Source organism: Poecilia reticulata, chromosome 2 (assembly GCF_904066995.2).
Source record: "Poecilia reticulata chromosome 2, P_reticulata-male-v2, whole genome shotgun sequence".
Classification (NCBI taxonomy): Eukaryota; Metazoa; Chordata; class Actinopteri; order Cyprinodontiformes; family Poeciliidae; genus Poecilia; species Poecilia reticulata.
The window spans coordinates 3,258,041-3,281,383 of NC_088831.1; the positions used below are offsets into that span (position 1 = coordinate 3,258,041).

Genomic DNA, 23,343 nt, shown 5'->3' on the forward strand with positions numbered 1-23,343 from the left:
GCTAACCCTTTCAGAACAGACAAACCTGCCAGAGACACACGCTCCCCTGTCATTTGTCAACAGTGTCAGCTTGGATGGAAAGAAACCTCCACCCGCTCAGGCTTCTTGATGTCAAATCCCAGCACAGGAGAGTAGGCAGGTGATATCCCCGTTAGACAGAGAAGAGAGCCCTGCTGCATAATGGAAGTGAAAGGAGATTGTCACATCATGTTAGGAAATGTTCAAAACTCTCGGTTGCTTCAACCGAAAATCTTTCATAAATGGGCATTCTGAGTTCAGTCGTGGATTGTCGAGAATACACTCGAGTGGTAAGAAAGTACATTTCAGGGAACACGCTAAAAATGTCTTCTCATGTTTTCAGATGTTTTCCCATGCAAAGTAATTGCCTCTAAACTTTCATCCGTTTCCGGGGAGATTGGTGAATCCTGATCGCATGAAGCAAAAACCAAGTCTTAGACCCAGAAAGCCTGAACCGTTTTGGCATCTGATCTGATGGAAAATCAGGCCGGATGATGCACACAGCAACTAGAACATGCTAACGCTAATGAGGCCTAGCGATTCCCTGCAACTGTCTGGCATAGACAGACCTGGGGTCAGTTTTAGTCAGAGCCATTGACAGAAATCTGATGAAAATGTCATGATGAAAGAAGAAATGAGACCCATCCGCTTCGGAGGAAAATACAAATTAAAATCTTTTACTCACTCATGTTAGGAGCTCAGAAGTGTAGAAAAAAATGAAAGCGTGAAACGGCAATCATGTTCCAGCAGCTTTCTGTTTGAGTTTACATTGCCGGGATTTCCGGGACATTCTCTCGCTCTTGAGAGTCCAGCGGTCCATAAAGCGACTGTTGTGTTGGATCTTGTGTATCAGACACAAGAGCTGTGTTATGGGCCCAAAGTTTGCTCAGATTAAAAAGTCGGAACTTCTTTAGCACATTCCAAACATCCTCAGTGTGCTGCAGATCTGGTGGCCAGGTTTTCAGTTTTTCTCCCTCTGCTTTCCACTTCGGCCAACTCTGACCACTATGGACTAAAAAAAATTAATCTATCATGGAGGTACTGAGCCCATCACATTTGGGAATGCTGCTCTTTCCCTAAAGCTTCCCGTTTTAAATCTGCTTTCCCAAACCAACTTAGAGCAAAATATTGATATGTTGTCGATAGCTCAACCCTATAGAGTTAATTATGACCAATTAATGTTGCATTCTCAGAAATTAGCAGATAAATTATTAGCAATTAAAGCATTGAATTGTGCTTCATTTAAAGATTCAACTATGATGTTTGGGTTTTTAGTACTTTGTTGTTTTGCTTCAATTAGCTAACAATGTTTCCATTATCCTGACCAACTTTTCCAGATGAAAATATACTTTTAAACAATACATTAGAAAATATACTAATTTAACAGCCAGTAAGAACAGCAGTAAAATACTCCTGACTTTGGTACAATGATGTCTTCAGTAAAGCATAATCTCCCCTCATCACTAACTGATCCTTCGTCTTCACTCTGACTGTTGGCTGCTTTTACAAAAACCACAAAAAAAGAAAAAAGGTAGCAGCTCATTTCTTAACTTTGCCAGCGAAGCGTCAAAAGCAATTAAGTCTCGGCATTTGAGGTCCTGCTTTCAAGTCAAATGAGAGGGAGGGAGAGTGGGAGGGAGAATGGGCTGGGGGAGGAAATGAGGAAGGTCAGGATGATGTCTTCACAAAGATGCTGCATGCAGCCAAATGGAAAACTACAAAAAAATGACAATTTCATTGCCTAAAATGTTTGCTTTTGACACGGAGGACGTTTTAAACTTTAAACTCCCATTCTTGGGCATAAAGAATATTTAAGTGTTTGGTATACACAGGCTTTCACCGTGTTGTTTAACCTGAACTAGTTTACAAATGTTTCTGGATGACTTGGGACCAGCCTTGGTCATTACATCGTGTGTCTTGATGCTTGGACAGTTGTGGACAAAATGTTGCCAGATGGATCTCTCAAAGCAACAAACAATAAAGAGACAACCGACATTATTCACTTCAAAGTCGGAGGTCATAATGTTATGCCTGATGGGTGTATTTTACGTATTATTCTCTTTATCATGTTTATTTACGTTTTCCTGCAGTCCGAAGAGGAAAGACATTGAACTGACTCAACTGGAATCATTTTTTTTAAAGCATTAAAGTCGAAATTATGATTGAAAGGGAACATGTTGAGATTTCTGTAGCTAGGTTCAATTATAAATTATTCTCTAAAAAGTAGTAATGTTTAAACTCATGAGCATTACAGCTACGTCAGCTGTTATGCTAACACTCAGCTAAAGAAACTGCTGTTATTTCCCAGATGTGATGAAAATTGTTGATCTAGGATGTTGCAAAAATAGTTATTCAAAGAAAATGTAAACACACGTCACACTTTTGCTTTCGGTAATGTTTAAGTAATATTCACATAGTGGTTCATTAGCAGCCCACATGCTTGTGCCACTTCCTGCAGCTTGTAATGTGTCATGTTTGTGTCTTGTTGGCATTGAGCCGAGCAGAATCGAGAATCATTTGCATATTTACAGACCAATGTTTAGTAAATGATGCAAAAGGTGGCAGAGTTGCTGCTCACTTATTACAAGGCCTTTTAAAGCAAGATATTATCTGTGCGGAATATTTGCTTTGATCATGAATTAATATGGGCATGTAAAGGTTAGAAAACAGACGGTGGGAGTTTAACCTTTTTGTAATGATTAGATTATTAAGTCACCTATATTTAAATTATCTCGATGTGGATGAAAATCTGCTCTTATTATATGTATTATGTGTACAATTAATACAAAATTTAGCTGTAAAACTACAGGACAGAAAGCTTTTCGTGGTCTCCAGCTAGCATAATGTATAATGTGTTTTCTCTAAGCTCAAGCCAACTGTGGAAAGGAGGGTATTACAGACCTCAGAGTTTATTAGCACCCCAATGAGCAATAACCATCACTCACTTAGCACCAAGCGCAATAACCCATTTAATGTCATAATTATTGATCGGGTTTGATAGCCGCACCAAAAGGTCAATTTTTTTCCTCCACCTCACTCTGTGAATGTGAAAGCAGGTTGAGCCTGCTGAGCGTCTCACTGCTTGGCTGACTGGTGGCAGAGATAAAAAAAATAAATAAAAAATACAAAATGTCTTCAACAAATGCACAATAGAGAAAATATATCAATACTTGACTTTATTTGCTGATTTATACTCAGATTTCAACACAATTATGTGTGTATCTCTTTTGATCAGTTGAGGCTACATGACTTTACATTTTCTTCAGAGAAAGGCATGTAAACAAATTGCCACAAAGTTCTAAAAAAAGTTGAGAAAATGGGAGGACACCGTCTGATTTCTCTGTCTGCCAGACAGCTGGCGACTCTCTCTGTGGACCCGACTGCCACCGTCCAGCCAAAAATTACAAACTGGCTTAATTATCTTCAGAACTCAAGAGACTACCAACCGTGGCTGACAAATATAGCAACTTAAATCAACAGAAGAAGATGTGTAGAAGTGCTAATCGCAAATTTGTAATATGCCTGCAAAGGCCAGGCTTAAAAATAAAAATACTCTCTCTCTCTCTCTCTCTCTCTCTATATATATATATATATATATATATATATATATATATATATATATATATATATATATATATATATATATATATATATATATATATATATATATATATGCCGTTGCCATGTCTTTCTCTCTTTCATGGAAAATGTAGCATTAGCGCTACAGCACCACTAGCTAACACGGAAAGCTATAAATGCAGCGCAAGACATTGAATCAAAAACTATTTGTCACATCATAGAAAAATATTATTCGCTTTAGTAGTATAATAGATGAGAACAAAAAAATTAACAGATAAAGCTGAATATATAAAAATATATATTTTTAAATTCTGATATAATGACTAAGGTAAAATGTTAAATCATGAATTAACTGTGATTTTAACCACGTTTTTTAAATGACTCAATTTTCCTTTTTTTTGGAAGAAAAATCCTTGTTAAGAGCACATAGGATTTTCCTCATATTTTATTCAAGGTAAAGCGCATCAACTCAAAAGAACCTCAGTAATTAAATTTAAAACGGCAAAGAAGTAAACAGTGCAAGACAAATGTAAAATGCTGTAAATACTAATGCATATTGCTCCATGCTTTGTTCTTACCTCAATCACATCTACCCATCTTTGGTCGCCTTGCAACTCCTGACTCATCAGACACTATAGTCAGGCACCCCCCCCCACCACCACCACCACTGTTGGGTACAAGGGGCTAAATTATACGCCCCTTTTTAATAAGGCTATGGATTGTTTGAGGAATGACACCGGCACTACTGTTGATTATATCGAAGGCCCCTTGTTTTATATCTTGCGAATGTCAGATTTCTGCTATTTACATCCCTCAGCTCCTGCGTGCCAGCAAATGGTTATTGATTTTGCCAAAGATTAATGGTTGGGGAGTGTGAAATTAAAAACAAAAAGAAAAAGAATGTGTGTGGGGGGGGGCTTGAGGAGTGTTATGTAGTAAAGACAGTAAAAAGATCTAACAGGCAAAGGCAACGGGGAAAAAATTGACATTTCTACAACTAAAGTAGCTTTTTGGAACAACACACAATTTTACTAAATCAGCTGTGTCCATTTTGGCCTCCAGAGTAAACAAAGTATTTCTTATCGTCCTGGCGCCATTTTTTATTTTTATTTTTTCCAAGCAGTCTCCATCGTGGGATCCGCTTCAGCACTGTTTGATGCCGTTGCCATGTCTCCATTGAAATGTTTCGCCTACAGCTACAATCCGTGGTCAAGAGCCAGACTGCAGCTCTGTCTGCGCCAAGGCCTTCATCTTCTCTTTAAGGGAAAGAGACTTCCTCTGTCAGACTTCCTGTTCTGATGTTCCGACCATCCCACAAGTTGTTTTTCTAGAAAAAAAATCAGACAAACCTTCTCAACATGTCATTGAAAGTCTTAGAGTTTTATGACCTTTTTTTTGTTTTGTTTTTAAATCAGAGACTTGCTTTATTTTTCTGTTGTGTTGAACAAAGAACACTGATTAACATCTACAACATCTCAAGTGCAAAATTAAAAATGAGCACTTTAGCAGATTAGCAGAAATGTGCTTCCACCTGCTGCGCTCTTCACCGAGTAACAGTAACAGTATCAAAATCAATTAATTAAGCTCTCCATTCTGCATCAGTCTTTATTACATTTCAAATGACAACGTTTATAATTCCTCTAAAATCTAATATTTTGGTGTTTCTCAGTATCTGATTCTGTTGGAGCTGATATTTTTCAGATTTCCTCGGCCTCTTGGAAATTGAGCTTTAGTGTTTTCTCAATACTTCCAGTCTATATTCTCTTGACAACAATATGAATGGGGGATGAAGCATAAATAGTTTATTTCAGCTGGGTGTTGAAGGAGGACTCGGCTCTGCACATTTTCGACAGAATCCGTGTTGAATGTAGGGCTGCAAAAAAAAATAAAATACGGCTTTATCACCGCAATATCCAAAAGTGTAAAATAATCCTTTAAGCGCGAGTGCAGCTGTAAAGGGGGAACTGAGCAGGGGAAAAGGGGGGGTGGGTTAAGCAATGAGGAAGACCTTGCAGGAAAACAGACATTGATCAAATCAGGAGACAAAGTGGCATCAAAAACGTGATAGAAGCGAGACGCTGGGAAAAATTTTAGAAAAAAAACGATGAGTGCAAAAGGAAGAGTGTGAAAAAGATGACAGGAGTGGAATGAGGTGTTGGCAGGACAGAAGGAGGGAAGGCGGCCGGTCATACAGATAGATGAATGACATTTTAGATTCTCTCAGCAATAGAGAGGCTCCCCAGACGCAGGCTGTCACCGTTTAGATGGAAGGCTTCGCATGGAGGTTCTCATTTGCCTCCCTGTGGCTCGTTGCTTACAAACCAAATTGATGTGAGACGCCCCAAACCCCACCGCCCCGTGTATGGACTCAGATTCCGAACCTAGAATTATCTAAAAATAACAATAAAGAAAGGTAAACGGTACACCTGGAGTCCTGACCACAATTGCAGACAGGAAGCATTTTGATGTGAGAATCCATTTTAGTCATTAGAAATTTAAAATCTGACTCGGACTTGACCTTCAAAGAAAGAAGAGGTGGCATAGAATTAAGACTTGACTTGTATATCATGTTAATGAATAAAAATGTAACCTGGAGTTGCTTCTTATAGAATCAAGTCTTGACTTGAACTTGTCAGTTTTAGAATATGTAACTCTGGAAAACATGCACTGAAAACCTCCTGGTTATTCCACCACATATTGATTTTTAATCTATTCCTGAGTGAAAACATTAGTATTATTGTTTCTAAATGAATATAAAATTGTTTTCTTTGCATTATTTGAGGTTTGAAAGCGCTGCATCTTTTTGTTATTTTGACCATTTCTCATTTTCTGCAAATAAATTGTAAATGTTTGTTTGGAATTGACATGTCATGTCAATAAAAAGAACAATGTTCATTTTACTCAAACATATACCTATAAAAAGTAAAATCAGAGAAACTGATCATTATCTTAATTTTTTTCCAGAACAAAAAAATCTTTTCTGGAATTGTTTGGGGTTTTTTTTTCATTCAGAAAATTTAGATTTTCTTAGACTTGGAGGAAACAACTTGAAACTTCATTTGAACAAGAATTAAGACTTGAATTGTAGCTGACTTTAAAAGATTCTGACTTTTCACTTAGAAGATGTAAACCTGACCTGTTCTCATCTTCTTTAGCTCTAGTGGCCTTTATTTGAAAGTAGTTTGACAGGAAAGAGGGTTATGAGAGAGGAAGACATGCAGCAAATGTCACCAGGCTGGGAATAGAACCTGCGACCACCGGCACGAGGACCAAGGCCTCAATACATGGGTTGCCCCTGTGGCACCTTTGCACCGTCTTCTTTAGGATTGAACTTTTACTCAGGTTTGCCTTAGAAAACTTGAGACTTCTCTTGTATTTCAGATTAAAGGTTTGACTCTGGGCTTGAACTGATCTGAACTTGCAGCAGGATGTCTGAGATTTTGCTGGGATACGCCTCTCAGATTAAACTTTCTTTTAATTTTGGAAACATCTTTTTAGAAAAATATCCTGTGTAAATAGTGTTTCTTTTTTCATTAGTATTTTGTTGACTGTTTAAAACAGGAAGTGTAAAATGTTACACTTCCTGTTGTGTTTAAACTCTCTAAATGTTTTGCTTGCTGTTTCGCTGAGCCCTGTGACATTTCTCTGTGTTTTAATGATCATTGGCTGATTTTCGCTGCCATGTCTCTCACATCTGAGCGAGCGCCGGAAACATCTGTGTGTATGTGTGTGTGTGTGTGTGTGTGTGTGTGTGTGTGTGTGTGTGTGTGTGTTTCATTTTCATTCTGGCATGTCGTGTTTGTGAACACAACTCAAACCCAACAGCTGTGTTTGGAATAATGGTGACTCCTGCACACTGTAGAGAAACACACACACACGCACACACACATATACACCTCAGAGTGATTTATAAAGTGTAGTTGAGCAGACTTGAAGAGGCCCAATCAAACACAGCGACGCTCTCCAGCGTCCTCACATGGAAACACGGACGCCTTGCAGCGTAAATGTCCTCCAACCTTCCTTCACAATCATTTCTCCCATATGGCTCCTACTAATATTCAGCTTGGAGCCAACACACTGGAACTGACACACACACATTATCATCCTGGGTGTGTGTGTGTGTGTGTGTGTGTGTGTGTGTGTTGAGATCAGAGGCAGTCCTTCTGTGCTACATTAACTGCAAACTTCATTTCCCCACAAAGAGAAGCCACCGGCTGAAAATTGGCTGAGACGAGTCATTAAACCTGTGTCAGACACACACATATATACACACACACATCTGCTGCACAAATGACCCTGCTTCATACACGCATACACACACGTGTGTCAGTGTGCCTGGTGATGTTCCTCACACTTGCTTAGAAACGCTGGGCGCTGTGCCGGAGCCGCTCCAGGTTTTAATCGGCTGATGAATGGTTTGGTGGGAATGACAGGCAGTTTTATAAAGGTCACATGACTCATGTCTCCGACCCCCAGCTGGCCTCAGATCAGCCAAGCAGCTACAGCTCGACAGCGGAAGCTCAGATGGGTAAAACTATTGTGTTGCTGAATCAAACACGTGGAATTTGCGTTCCGATAAATCTAATAGCAAAGTTTTAGAGCGGACTGACCCCGGAGGCCGGTGCGCTTCCAAACTTCAACTTCCCTTGCTCAGACCGAGGTCAGAGTTCCCCCGCTCCAGCTGCTTCTTCAGCAGTTTCCTCCTCCCCATCATGTCTCTTCTTCTTTATTTTTATCAAGCCTCAATCAGCCACTTGTCAGCCTCCCTCATGTCAAACAGCTTCCCACTTCCCAGCGTGTTTTCTATCTGCCAGGCATCAATTCCCATCAATGTGTTTTATCAGCAGGCAGTCCAGCTTCCTGACCTCAACAGGTTTCTAGCGAAGGACTGTGGTTAAACTGGCAATAACAATTAGAAGAAAAAGATCTTTTTGGCATGCAATCACAAACACTAACATGACATTTATTTAAGCTGCCATGGAACTAGAACTGTAACGTTAGCAAACGTAACTGGAGCAGTGAGCAGTTCTGACGGGTCCAAACCCGTCCTGCTACTGAGATTATGAGCTGTAAACATCCTCAGTTAGAACCAGTTCATAATAAAAAACACTTTTCATGTTTTAAAGGTAGTAGAAAGGTAAAACTATGTAAAATTAAAAGAATGCAGTTAAAAGAGAAATTTTGTGTCAAAATATATAAGGGGAATACTAGAAAGGTTTATTTGATTTTTTTTTGTGTGGAAGTTTTTAGGTTATAAATAAAAGTGGTGAATTTACGAGGATTTTCTTCATTTGGAAAATCATATTTTAACACTTTCCAACTAAAATATTTCATTAACTGTTTAATGCTTTGATGACTCGGCTGGACATAGTTACAGTACAATCTAATCACTGGTAACTTTTAAACATTTTTGTTTCAGCTTTCTGACATTACGTTTAACAAATTATTCAATATAAACGGGTCTCTTTATATAGCGGCTTTATGTAGGAAGAGTATTTGCTAAAGTTAGCTAATGTTAATAATTGTAGGAACCTTTTTTTGTTATTAGTCACAAGTCTTACAAATAAGACGCAAACTTTGAAAACGTAAACATTATTCATCCTGGCCAGCTGTGGGAATTTACAAGTCAACATTTAAGACTCATAATTAACTGTTAACCGTGTTATTAACAAAGAGCCTCATTGTGTGGCTGAAAAGCTGCCAGACAGGAGTTTAATTTTCAGTATGAGTGGTTTCTGTAATCGGAGGTAATTTGCTTCTTGTGTGTTTCTAATTTTGGGATAAAAGTCATGATTTGGGGCAGCGTGAGCTCCTGTGAGCCGTTAAGCTGAGCTCGCTGCCTCATCAGAACCGCCTCGCAGCCGCCCGGCGGTGATGAAGATGATGGCGATAGAAGGCTGCTGGACCTGTGAGTAATTCCAGCTGTTTGAAGCCAGCCTGGTGGGAGCTTAGCAGGCCGCGAGGGAGTGGATGGCACCATGGGACAGACTGGAACTTCCCTTTTGGTGGAACTGCGTCTCCGAGCGGGAAAGCTTTGAGGCAGACACGCTGGGCTTAAGAGGATCCAGTTAGTATTTTCTGTGGGTGTTGCGAGTCAGAATGTGTTTGCCTTCAGAGTGTCGGTGTGCATTAAAACAAAGGATTATCTGTATTCTACTTTCATATATCTACCAGGTTGTTTCTCCTGTATTGTTTTCAGCTCGGAAAAGTTCTTTAATTAAGATTGACAACCAAAAAAAACATGGATAAAATGTAGATTTTGAAGCTACTGTTACACAAAAATGGATCCATGTATCTTTTTACTTCTCTCTATTTTCAAATATCGTCTTGCAGACCAAAATGTGCAACATTAAGGGAGAAGTTTAGTGGAGTGCAGTAACTGCTGACTTCTTCAACTCCATTATTCTGTTCTCAACTCTATTAAACAGCACGACCCCAAAGTCTGGAGTTTGGACAAATTAGCACGACTTAAATGGAGTCATTTAAATTCATTAGCAGCTGGTTATGTAATAATCGTTAAATGTATTTCTGTGGCTGAATTATTTTGCAGTTTAATAGGACACATAATAATTACACTTTCTTTCAAACTGTGCTGTTAGTACTGCATGATAACTAGCTAAGCTTCTTCTTTTAGCCCAAATTGACTGATTTCAACAGGAATGGAATCACATTAAAAACCCAAAATACATCCATGTATGTCTTTTTTTTTTAAATTCTAAGCACTGCAACTCCTAGCATAGCATGTAAAGTGTCATGCTAGGTGTTCAGGTCTTTTAAACAAAGTGTGTCCAAAGTGCGGCTTAGGGGCCATTTGTCACCCATCCACGGTGCAAATTTAGCACCACAGCACAACCTGATGCACATGAAGTTTGAGGGCCTTCGTTGTGATGTTGTTCACACTGAAAGGATGTTAGCATGTCTGTTAGCAGCAGGCTAACAAACTCAAACAAACTGCTGTTATACATAAAATGCTATGTTTTCTGCTTTTTTTCACCAAACTTAATTCCGTCTACTTGTAAATTAAATGAAATGCTGTACAATCCCATCTGATTTATGATTAAACTAATAATTAAGACACTATTAAAAACTTATCAGTCACTCATCCAAAGTGACTTCTCAGAAAGTGAAACCGATCTGGAAATGAGGAAGATGTTGACCATCTGATCCAATAACATTATGAACACCTTTTAGAAATTCATAACTACATTAGATGTGACATGCTAGCAGAGCTGAGCTAGGCTAGTAGGACACTTAAAGACAACATTTCATCTTGGAGGTTAATTTAAAAACACAAAAAACAAACAAAAGAAAAACCTCATATTTTACACATTCATTACACAGAGTCATGTGTTTCAATACTTATGCTAATTCTGATTATCGTGGCTGATGAATGCATGTCCATTGTGCTGTAGTCAAGCATAATAATAGAAAGTTTGGTGGAAGGAAAATTGTTAGAATAATGTGCTCACCCAGAGCCGGCTGTATTATATGGAATATTCTTAGAGTGTTAATGATTTCACTGAATGTTATTAGTCTGTAGTGGATGCATATGAGTTTGTTTTTGAATTAATTACAGCAGTAGTGATACTGTAGCTTATTGAGATGTGTAAGTGTATATAAACACACTTTCTAACATGTTCCTTTAATAAATGAATCTGGTCATGAACCCTAAACTATTGCAAATATCTGCACGTTATTCATCATTTCTGCATTTAAACAATTTGATTTATTAATTTTTTTTGTCAGTTTTTTCTACTGACAAAAAAACTAACATTCAAGTAAATTAGTATACATGTTATGGTTTGGGAGGTAGGAGGAGTAAAATAGAAAAAAATTATATTTAAAATGTATGTGAATTTAAAATGACAAGCTTAATGAAATGTAATATATAAACCTAATGTATTCACTTGTGAAATTGAATAATGTAAGGCCGGAGTGAATAAAGTTATCCGGGAACGTCAGACTGTTCGTCGTGTCATAAAGTCAGTTTTGTAATAATAAAAAAGTAATTAAACGTCTCCTGCTTCAGTGGGACTTCTGCCATTTCACTCCAGTCATGTTCCTCCCAGATCACACATTATCTCAACAAACCTCCGTTCAGATCTACACGCCGCAGTCTGCTGCGTTGCATCAGAGCGGGGAAATGTCCCGTCCCTCCCAGCAGCAGATTAGGAAACGGCGTCTGTGAGAACAGTCTGTGGACGTCTGGCCTTTGTGCCGCTAAAAACTCATTGCTACAAACTTTAGCAGCATGCCGGCTGTTTATCACTCTGACACTTGGGACGTTTTCCCTGCAATTTAAGTAACAAATAGACTAAATAATCTCTGCACAAAGTCGCTTCTTTAGAGTTTCTGGGCTGAAATTGAGCCCGGATCTCATGTCGGCTAACATTTAGTCACCCAGACCCGGAGACGCTTCTGCTGGAGAAGTTTCAGCTTCCCGACACAAAAATCTCTAGGAATTCCAGAAAAAATAAAAATAAAACTCTTGAGTTCACCGACCTGCACCACACCAAGCTAATGAATGAACCATGTGGAACAGGAAGTGATGTCTGAGCAGAGCAGGAACAGGAAGTTGAGCAGAGCTGCGTCAGATGGATGTGGCCTCTGTGGAAGAGCGTTTATAGTACAGAGAGCCGCTGTGAATGCTAATGTCTCCCACACACAAGGTTGTCTTTCTCTCTTTGTCTTGCTTCATTCTATTTCGATTTATTTCTTTGCTTGGCTTCACCTTGCTGTCTCACCCCAAATCAGTGTGTGTGTGTGTGTGTGCCTCATATTGGCTTTTCAGAGCAGCTTTCCCCTCACTTTTCACCTCTCCCCACTGATGTTTTATAAGGACACACAGACAGAAGCCGACACACACACACACACACTCAGTTTTAGGTTTTAATAACAGATTATTACAGAAGCCTGCTAACCTTTCATCTCCACACACAGATAGAAAAATAAATCCTCATGCGCACGCGCGTATTGATCGGACTCTTTTCTTTTATTTTGGACTTCCTGTCATGTTTGGACGTGTTTCATAACTCGCCTCTCTGTTTGTGTGTGGTCAGCAGATCTCATTTATCACCATTGTCCAGGTCCTTTTTTTTTTTTTTCTATTTCCTGCCTTCCTGTCCCAAACACCCTGCACCAGCAGCACCAGCAGCAGCAGCAGCAGCAGCAGCGCCGCGGCTCATCGAGCGGACAGAGCCGCTCATCTTCGCCGAGCCAACGATCCATAAAGCAATATGGGAGTTTATGAGCTTTCAATGTGGTTCAATATGGGACCAAGTTCAGCTCGGCAATGGCTCTCCTTTCTAACTGAAACAGAGACAACATTCATCAGAACATCTCACACTCTGTTAGGTTAACATATATAAGGTCATGATTGGGTATTAAAAGGTCACCAACGCGGTTTAACAGGTTCCCGGGTATGACATCATTTGAACAACTAAGAGCAAAGATTGATTCTTAAATATCCGTCAGAACTGATTCGTCTGAGATCATTAAAGTGGTTCAGATGTTTGACAGAATCGGCAGAACAGTTTAAGAAAAGCCTCAACTTGTCTCTGTGTCTTTCTATCAGGTAAAATAAAATAAAATAAAAAAATGCTGTTGCAAAATCGAGGGCAAGCAAATGAAATCTTCAAAACTTTTCCGAATAAGCCGATTTCTGGTGGAGTTCGTTGAAATACATCTGCCAGTTTTAATCATCCAGAAACTGACTTTTTTTTTTTTGCTCCTTTTGCAAAATTAGCTGGAGCTTTCAGTCAGTCAGACTAGAGGAAAAAGTTCCTGAAGATCAGTTTTAAAGTTATACCATAAATTCTAAGTTAGATTATAGGTTTAGAATTACTTTAATCAACAAGTTTGCTTTACATATTTAAATATGTATATATTGCTATTACTGGAGAACAATAATCTGATGTTTTTGGTTGTAAAAAGATATTCTTCAAGGTTTTAAAGATTAGTTGGAAAGTATTTTTGCATTACATAGTGGTCAGACAAAACCATTTATTATTTCTACAGTTATGATTGTGTCCTTGACTGACTTACATCACTGGAATCTCAAGATTCTGAGCTTTCAAACAATATATAATATGTATATTCACATGGAACATTATCCTGCGTGCTGCTAACACAAGCATGTTGGCCAACATTAACTTACTCAACAGAGTATATTTACAAATTGTTAGCAACAATTGGCTAAAACAATAATGCTATCAAAAACGCTAACAATTGCTTGTTGATTTGCATTAACTTCATTTCGTCTATAAAACTTTAGCTTTTAGCTGAGAATATGTTAAAATATTAGCTAAACGCTAACATTAGCTTGCATGCTAACATTAACCAGTATCATAATAATTTGAATGTTAGCATAATAACTATCACTAGCTTGTAAGCTAACATCTCACTCTGTCTTGTATGCTACGAACAATTTGAGCAAAAACACTGACGCTAGCTAACAAACTAATAGCTATATTGTTTTAAATTACAGATTGACTCTATTTGTGGTTACAAAACTGAATAAATCATGACCTAAACTAATGGATACTGCAGTGGAGAGTAGCTTATATGATTTTTAATATAAGAATAAATGATGTGATGCTGATTTTTGTTCACGTTTGAGGTAAAGTGTACTTCTGTGAAATGCACATGAATTCAGAATGTTGACATGTTGTGCCTTTCGGAGAGGCCAGGTGTTTTAACTGCATTCTGAGCGGATTTTCTGAGCCATGAATATGTTCAGAACGCTGTAAGAAGAGGAAAGGAATAAACGTCAAGCTGCTGAAATCCCGTCTGAATTACGAACAGCAGCTTCTTTATTCTGCTTTAATGCTGCCTAAAGAAAACATGAAGAATCACTCTGATCAACAAGCTCTTTCTAAGAGAATAGAAATGTGAAAACATCACAACTCTGCTTTTATTTTCAATAAAATGCAGTTTTCTAGCTGATATTGACATTTCATCTGCGTATAACTTGCAATGAAATGTGAAGCTGACTGAAAAAAAACCTAAAGCACAAACTTTTCATACGATCAAATGATGAAATATGTTTATGTTTTCCTGAGCTAACTCAAGCATAGCTCCGTCATGTTAGCGCACGACAATGATAGATGTTCTTCCTGCCTTCTCATATTTTGAGCTTCAATACGTTTCCCATCTGGCTGACTTGACCTCTGATGAAGAAGGAACTGTGTTGCTTTCTTATTAATATAAGATCAATGCTTTTATATATACTGTATATATATATATATATATATATATATATATATATATATATATATATATATATATATATATATATTTTTTCTTTTCTTTTGATGTTTTGACAGTTTGTTTTTTTTCAAAGTACAATGAAAAGTATCTGATAAACGATTTAGGGAAAAAACAAACATTGCAAATGAGATAATATAATTAATAAGTCATATTTACATTACAAAATGTACCTCAAAATAATGAGATCAATTTTGCATGATCTATTCAAGCTCTGCCATCCAGAGGTTAATAAAATTAAATATACTGAATATGTATTATATTTTAATGTGTCAGGATGTTTTGTGCAGTTTATAGATAATATTCAAAAAAAATTTATCTCAAAACAATCAAAAAATGAATAAAAATCCACAAAAACGACTGAGAGAGAAATTATTAATATGACAGAAATACAAATATAAAATGGGAAGATTTGAATAATCCTAAAACATGACCAAATAAAATTAGCTTGTATGTTAATATGTCAAAACTGAATAATCACAACAATATTAGTATAACACAAAGACATTTTGAAATTATGCATATTATCAAATGTAAACAAACTCTAATTACAGTTTTTATTAGTGAAAATAACAATGTACTAATGTATTGCCTCGAAAATAAATTAAAATATCATTATGATTATGATTACAGAATGTTTGCTGATGCAGAAAGATGTAATAAATACAACATAATTAAATCATTTCATGTTTAAATCGGCACAAAACAAGCCTAATGGTGAGATAATGAAACTTTAATCATAAAAAAATATCCTTCATTAGCTTGAAAATGAAACGATTAAATCTTTATTAGAACAAATATCCGTTGACATATTCAGATATTAAAGTAAATTACTTTTAAATCACGTGAAACCCAAAACATAATCAGAAGAAAATTACTCTCATTGCAAGATAATGAAACAATAGAACTGTAATCACTACAAAACAAGATGAAATTACTTATTTTAAGCTCATTTAATTAAAAAAATTAGATGAAACAAATTTTGTCTTTATTTTATGCAACAATAATTGCCTTCAAACATTTGATTCTGATATGAAACGTGTTTTAATCCTAAAAAACTGGAAACTCTCATAAAACTGAATATGTTTTTCAAGCTCATGAACAGGCAGAATATTTTTCAGCTCTTAGTGGAGATGAATATGAAAACCTGGAGAAAATAAAAATAAATAAACACGTCCCAGTGTCTCAGTTTGTAAAACGACACGTCGCGTTTAGAGAGAGTTGAAGTCCATTTGAGTCAGAGCAGTAACACACACACACACACACCCACACACACACACACACACACACACACACTGAACCAAGCAGATTGTCTCTGGGTTGAGGGGGGACCCAAAAGGGCTGGAAACAGGAGGAACTAATTACAGAGGTAGCTGCTGCATCTGACAAACGTCTTTCATTCATCAGCAGCGCTGCCTGCAGAGGACAGGCCGCTGCATTTCTTCACTTATTTCTCTTCAAATAATCAAGAAAATCCGATTTTCTGTTCAATTCAACGTTTTCTGGCGTGGATTATTTAGCAGGAAAACGTTTTTCGGGAAATGCGGCTCAGGGAGGGTTCCATAATCCACCCAATGAATCTGAATGTTTCTAAAAGGTTGATTTATTTTGAAATCCAGTTCAAAAAGTCAAACACATTTTAAGCATTTATTTGCTTTCACTCTGAATGCGGTGGCTAATGGTTGATAATTTTTTTTTTTTATAAAAATCCTGTTTAAGTTATAACATCACATAATATGAATAAAAAGTGATTTTTTTGTGATTCATAGAAGTTTTATTTTGGCCTAAATAATCCTGGTCAAGATCCAGTATACAGTCAGCAGGTCCTCCTATATGAAGGCGAAGCAGCCAATGATCCTCCATAAAGCTGAGGCTCCGCCTCCTCTTAATGCACTCAAAGTTCTGGATTCCTGTCAGTGGAGACTCACAGAGGAAACCTGTAAAAAGGTCAAACAACACAATCTGAGGAACTTTGATTAAACCATTCGGCGGTCCCACAGGCAAACTGTAGGGCACGAAATCTGTCTGCTGGGTCCCATTCATTCTCTGGGAACCATCTGTCCACTGGGTTCTGTCTGCCCTTTGGGTCCCATCCGTTCTCTGGGTTCAATTAGTGCGCTGGGACTCCTCCGTCTGCCGGGTCCCATCTGTCCACTGGGTCCTATCCATCCTTTGGTCCCTTCCATCATCTCGGTCCCATCCATCAATTAGGTCCCACCTGTATGTTGGGTCCCATCCGTCCTTCGGGTCCCATCCGTCCTGTCTCCCTTGTCTATGCGTTGGCACCATTCAGAACTTGTTTTTGCTCTCTGGTCTCCTCATTTGTTCCAAATCTATATTTCATGTTCGCACAGCAAAACGTGTTTAGTTTAGTTTGGATCATTTCTCACATTTATATAACAATGAGTTTACTTTTATATATATATATATATATATATATATATATATATATATATATATATATATATATATATATATATATTTATTTATTTATATAAACAGAAACTATTTCAAGTAAATCTTGACATCTCAACCTTGTCCCTGGTTCTGTGTTTGTGTCCAGTCTGCCCGGGTACGGAGAACAAGCTGAGCACGCTGTCTGACCTGGACCAGCAGTACCGCACCCTGAGGAAGCTCTACGAGAACTGTGAGGTCGTCATGGGAAACCTGGAGATCACCAGCATCGACCGAAATCGCAACCTGTCCTTCCTGAAGGTAGGAGTGTGTGTTCTGTGTCGCTGTGAGGGAGATCAGGCTGAGAGGGGAGCTGTGTGTTCAGCACCATGGACAGATACCAGCTGCTGGCCAGCAGCTCTGATGCACTCATTTAACATTCATATATTTAATAACATAATGAACATTTTAGAGTGCAGGTTTTTGCTTAGAGGAATCAAATCTAATTTTTTAATCATTTTGTCACATTTTCCATATTGATTTATATTTCGAGTGGTTTATTTAACTTAATTATTTTATAATCTGTTATTCTTTTTCTGCAAATGTTTGAATTTGTCTGAAAAACATTTTCAAAATGTTTTTTTTTATAGTCTGCATCTTATATTATTTTGATACTTTAGTTGTCTCCAAATGCTTTCATTTGAAAATTGTTTATTGAATTTTGTTTTATTTGTGGCTTCTTGTGTTCTTCATAGTCTTAATTTTTAATATTATATTAATTTAATGATTTTTCAACTTGGCTGCACAGTGGCGCAGCTGGTAGGGCTGTTGCCTTGCAGCAAGAAGGTTCTGGGTTCGATTCCCGGCCCCAGTCTTTTTGCATGGAGTTTGCATGTTCTCCCTGTGCATGGTGGGTTTTCTCCAGGTACTCTGGTTTCCTCCCACAGTCCAAAAACATGACTGTCAGGTTAATTGGCCTCTCCAAATTGCCCCTAGGTGTGAGTGTGTGTGTGCATGGTTGTGTGTCCTGTGTGTCTCTGTGTTGCTCTGCGACAGACTGGCGACCTGTCCAGGGTGTACCCCGCCCCTCGCCCGGCACGCTAGCTGGAGATGGGCACCAGCAACCCTCCCGACCCCACTAAGGGACAAGGGTGTAAGAAAATGGATGGATGGATTTTTCAACTTCTTTTTTTACACCAGCTGAACTCGATGATGCTAACAAACTGTGACATTTTATTTTCCAAAATTAGCAAACAAATTTTCAGATTTAGACGATCATTGTTAAACCTCAGTTTAGAAACAAGTAAACATGCTAAGTTAGCATGCTAATGCTAGCAACCTTTTATTGGATATATTCTGATAGTTTTCATGCCTTATTTATGCCTCATGATGAATCTCTTTAAACTGACAGATTAGAGTGAATTGGAGGCTCGAGCCCCAACATCCACTGATCAAGCCGTCCAGGAATTAGACGGGTTCTGGTCCCACATCAAGTCTTTGATTCCTTTGGGAGACATCTGCATTCAGGACGGCTGCTTGAGAGTCTTATCTGCAGGGAAACGTTTTTTAATGAGCGGTGAAATGGGCCCCGTGTGTCTTCCAGGACGGTAAACGCCGGTTGCCGTTGTAGACACAGAGAGAGGCTCCGCCTCCTGGGTGAGAAGCTGCTTCCTGTTGTCGGGTCTCAGTGTGTTTCTGTTGCGTTCGCCACCGAGGCCTAACCCCCCCACCTCCCCTCCTGCTGTTTAATGAAGTGAGGTGCAGTCTAATTACTGGGCCAGCACTATCAAATGAAGAGCAAAAACAGTCCCATTAGACTCGGCATCATTAGGGAAACAATTAGGCATCTGTGGGATCATTAAATGAATGTGAAAGAGGTGAGGCGGATCTGGAGCTGCAAACATCCTGCTGGTCACCAGCAACCAGACTGATTCCATCAACATCCTAACGGCTGCAATTAAAGGACAGCTTTTATAGCTTCTTATACTTCTTCTAAATCAAATGTTTAGGCTTAAAAAAAGAACAACACGTGATCGAGGAGCACGCTTTCCTCCTGAACGCAGCTGCAGTCAGAACTTCTTCATCTTCCAGGCTTTCCTCCTCTGCCGGTCCTGGGCTTTAACATAATGTTCTCAAGTTGCAGTGTGACGGTTCACACAAAGTTCAAAATCGAGACTCATAACTCGAACACATCTCGACACTTCCTGAGCCACGGGCTGCCTCTGGACGGATCCGCAGGAGCTCGGGTGGATGTGGACAAACGGAGGGCGGAGGCAGCGAGGAAGGAGCCGGAGGGATGCCGCTTTTACAGCAGGCTGGGAAAAAAAAGAAAACAGCTGCTGTGCTAAAATTACAATTTTCAGCTACTCTGCCGCCAGGTTGTGTGTTTTTATCTGCATGAATCTGAATGTTTGAGAGCTTAAAGGAGGCAGGAGAGAAATTTAAAGAAAAGAGCTTGGAGGAAAACCGGGCACTGACATTTAGACTGACTATAGATTTCCCACCGCTGCACAGCTAGCTTAGCGCTCCGTGTCACCGTGAAGCCCTGCTGAGGTTAGCCTCTCTGAGGGGACAAAGTGGTATCTTAAAACCAGGTAAACACTGCTTGCTCATGAGAGCTGAGCATATTTACAGTGCTAATGTTACTGAAGTGGCTAATGGTCAGGATTGTAGATATGAGACAATTATTATTTCTAACAGTCACTTTTGGGCCCACAAAGCATGTTAAGACAACAGTGTTTGAAATTTTGTCAGGATTTTACCAAGGGTTGAGTTGTTGCTAACGTTAGCTAAGGCAGCATGTCTACTCAGTTTTCATATCTTTTCACTATAAGTAAGGGAACAACTATTGGAAAAAAAACGTCACAGAAACCTACCTCAGCTACCTACATCAAGCTTTTACTGGTAAAACTGTAAACTTTTTTTTAAGTAAATACAAATTATTTGTAGAAATTTCAACTTTTTTTATTCTCTGTGCTGATTGGCTAATCCCTCAAAAGCAGCAATAAAGACGACTGTAGATGTTAGTTTCTGCTAATATGGTTTCCACTGTGAGTATTTATGCATAATAAGCTATATTTGGTGTTTGCACTATTAAAACAGGCAGCTGTGTGTTTTTAGAAGGCGTCTCTTTGTGCTGTCTGTCCATGTTTACGGATTGACAACATATCAGTTCATACACACCATGTTTTGAATCTGCAGAATCACAATGTCTTTGGATGATCATATCGTCGCATATGAATCACCGCGCTCCGTTATAATTCACAGTGGGTGTGAAAATATAAACATTGCATAGTTTGGCTCCAGAGTGGAGACCAAGAACAAGACGTGTAGGAAACATAAGGAAGAGTTGGATAGAGTTGGAGTGTGAAGACAGCCTGGCCAACAGGAGGACGAGCCAACCCAACACAGGAGGAGGACAACGAAACGAAACGAAGGTTTAAAAACTCTAGAAACCCTATCCAGTCTAACTTTAAGTAGAGAATTTAAAAAATAGTCATAACCTGGTTAAAATTGTCCTGCAATTTTAGCACTTTGTAGAAAACTCCCAGTAAAGCTGCTAAAGGCTAACAGGTGATCAAGTGCATGGCTGCAGCCCGCCTCCACCCGCTTGGCTCTCCGGGTGGGGCAGCTCTAAGGAGAGATGAATGACACAGCTCCGGAGGTGTGTGTACAGTGTCGACATAAAGACACACAAACACACACACACACTTTGCTGAGCTTATCTCTTGCAAACAGCAGCCGGAGGAGGCAGGGAAAAGATGGCGGCTGCAGAACTCTGTGGTGTTTGATGGCAGAGGAGTTCCTCCGTGGCTAGAGGACCAGAGAAGAAGAGAGAGGCGTCTTAAAGCGACACGTTCCTCACAGCGATGGATTGCAGTCAGGACTCAGAGAGAAGGAGGTTAAATCTACTGTCTAAAGTTTAGGAATGATAAATAATATAATAGATTCTCTATCTCTTTATCTAAAGGTTGTGTCCTGACTTTACTTTATTCCTTCAATTTATTGTCCTTTCTTCCTTCTCCTTTCCTTCTTTCTTTCTGTTGCTTTTGTCTCTTTCTTCCACTTCTCTTCCTTCCTTTTTTGGAGAACAATTCTTTCCTCCTTCATGTCCTTCCTTCCTTCCTTTCTTGTCTTTTTCCTGTTTTCCTCTTATGTCCAACATTTGTCAGCTTTTTTCTTGATCCTTTTTTTCTTTCTTTCCTCATGTCTTTTCTTCTTTCCTTTCTTCCTTGCTTCCTCTCATCTGTCCTTTGCATCGCCCCATTTTTTCCTGTATCCTTGTTTCTTTCTTCTCATAGATATTTTTTGTGTTAAATTTCCGTCTTTCTTCCTGTAGAAACATCAGCCACAGAGTAAGTTAACGCTTCTTTATGAAATCAAATGAACAAATAAAGGATTTCTTTAGTCCCACAGCATGACGCTGCCACTACCATTGACATGTGATGACATAAGTCAGCCTTTGTCTCGTCTCACCATAAGATCTTTCTCCAGAAGACGTTCGGCTTGTCCGTGTTGGAAGCTACGGTTTTTGGGGTCATGACCTTCAGGATCAGCTACTTTTGATGATTTCTGGGTTCTTCCTGCTTCCTCTCCTGACCTCCTGACTTCCTGTCCTTGCTGGGACGTCCTGAGACCTGCGTCAGTCAGAATGACTGCTTCTCTTTGACTCATCACTCAGCTCATCGGATCAGTTTGCTCTCTTTTCTACCAGAGTGGCTCCATGTCATTCATTTCCACTCAGTCAGCTCTCTGTCAGACTCTTTTCACCAGTCTGACCTAGTTTGCCGTTTATTTTTTTCTTCAGAAAAGAAAAGAAGTGCATCATTCAGCGTTTTGAACTTTGCACTTTGCCTTTCAGATTGAGGAAAACAGGAAGAAAACTCACAGAAATGTAAACTTTAGAGGTATTTCAGAACATAAGGCGACGAAGTAGAGCAAGTGTTTAACCAGGGTTCTGCCTGATCTGGTTCTTTGGGTTCTGCCTGATCTGGTTGTTTGGGTTCTGCCTGATCTGGTTCTTTGGGTTCTGCCTGATCTGGTTCTTTGGGTTCTGCCTGATCTGGTTCTTTGGGTTCTGCCTGATCTGGTTCTTTGGGTTCTGCCTGATCTGGTTGTTTGGGTTCTGCCTGATCTGGTTGTTTGGGTTCTGCCTGATCTGGTTCTTTGGGTTCTGCCTGATCTGGTTCTTTGGGTTCTGCCTGATCTGGTTGTTTGGGTTCTGCCTGATCTGGTTGTTTGGGTTCTGCCTGATCTGGTTGTTTGGGTTCTGCCTGATCTGGTTGTTTGGGTTCTGCCTGATCTGGTTCTTTGGGTTCTGCCTGATCTGGTTGTTTGGGTTCTGCCTGATCTGGTTGTTTGGGTTCTGCCTGATCTGGTTGTTTGGGTTCTGCCTGATCTGGTTGTTTGGGTTCTGCCTGATCTGGTTCTTTGGGTTCTGCCTGATCTGGTTGTTTGGTTTCTGCCTGATCTGGTTCTTTGGGTTCTGCCTGATCTGGTTCTTTGGGTTCTGCCTGATCTGGTTGTTTGGGTTCTGCCTGATCTGGTTCTTTGGGTTCTGCCTGATCTGGTTCTTTGGGTTCTGCCTGATCTGGTTCTTTGGGTTCTGCCTGATCTGGTTCTTTGGGTCCAGTCTTTGGCTACATTCACCCAGCAGCTCTTGATGGTCGATTATGATTTTTTTGTAGAAATAAAATTTTTCTGCATGATTGCTCTAACTATTTAACAAATGCAAGAAGAACGTAGGCACCACACGCTGCTGTCTATGGATTGACTTTAAAGAGCTGATAGCATGCTGACCAGATCGTCACCTGATCGCATTTCTAACATCATCGAGTCGAATAAAATGTGACATGGACTTTCAGACTTTTCAGACTACACTTTTTTTTGCAGGGAGTGAAAAGATCGGAATCAGGTAGTTCAGATCGATATGAAAAGTGAAAATCACCAACTGGTTTCCCTTTACTTAACCCACTCAAACAAGAACTCCCAGTAGCTGCATGGAGATGAACTCTGCAGTATTTGCTGTTAAATTTGAGGAACCATTTCTGCTTCAACGACAGCAGAGGAACGATTGACCATGAAGGA

General features: G+C 39.1%; 1 protein-coding gene across 3 annotated transcripts in view; it reads left to right on the plus strand.

Moving 5' to 3' along the window:
• Positions 1 to 23,343, plus strand: part of LOC103476823 (receptor tyrosine-protein kinase erbB-4) — a 282,377-nt gene that overhangs the window by 131,304 nt on the left and 127,730 nt on the right. For all 3 annotated transcript variants that reach the window (XM_081614884.1, XM_081614889.1, XM_081614885.1), the window contains exon 2: positions 17,426 to 17,577. In XM_081614884.1, coding sequence (XP_081471010.1) covers positions 17,426 to 17,577 — 152 coding nt within the window. The remainder of the gene's footprint in view (positions 1 to 17,425; positions 17,578 to 23,343) is intronic.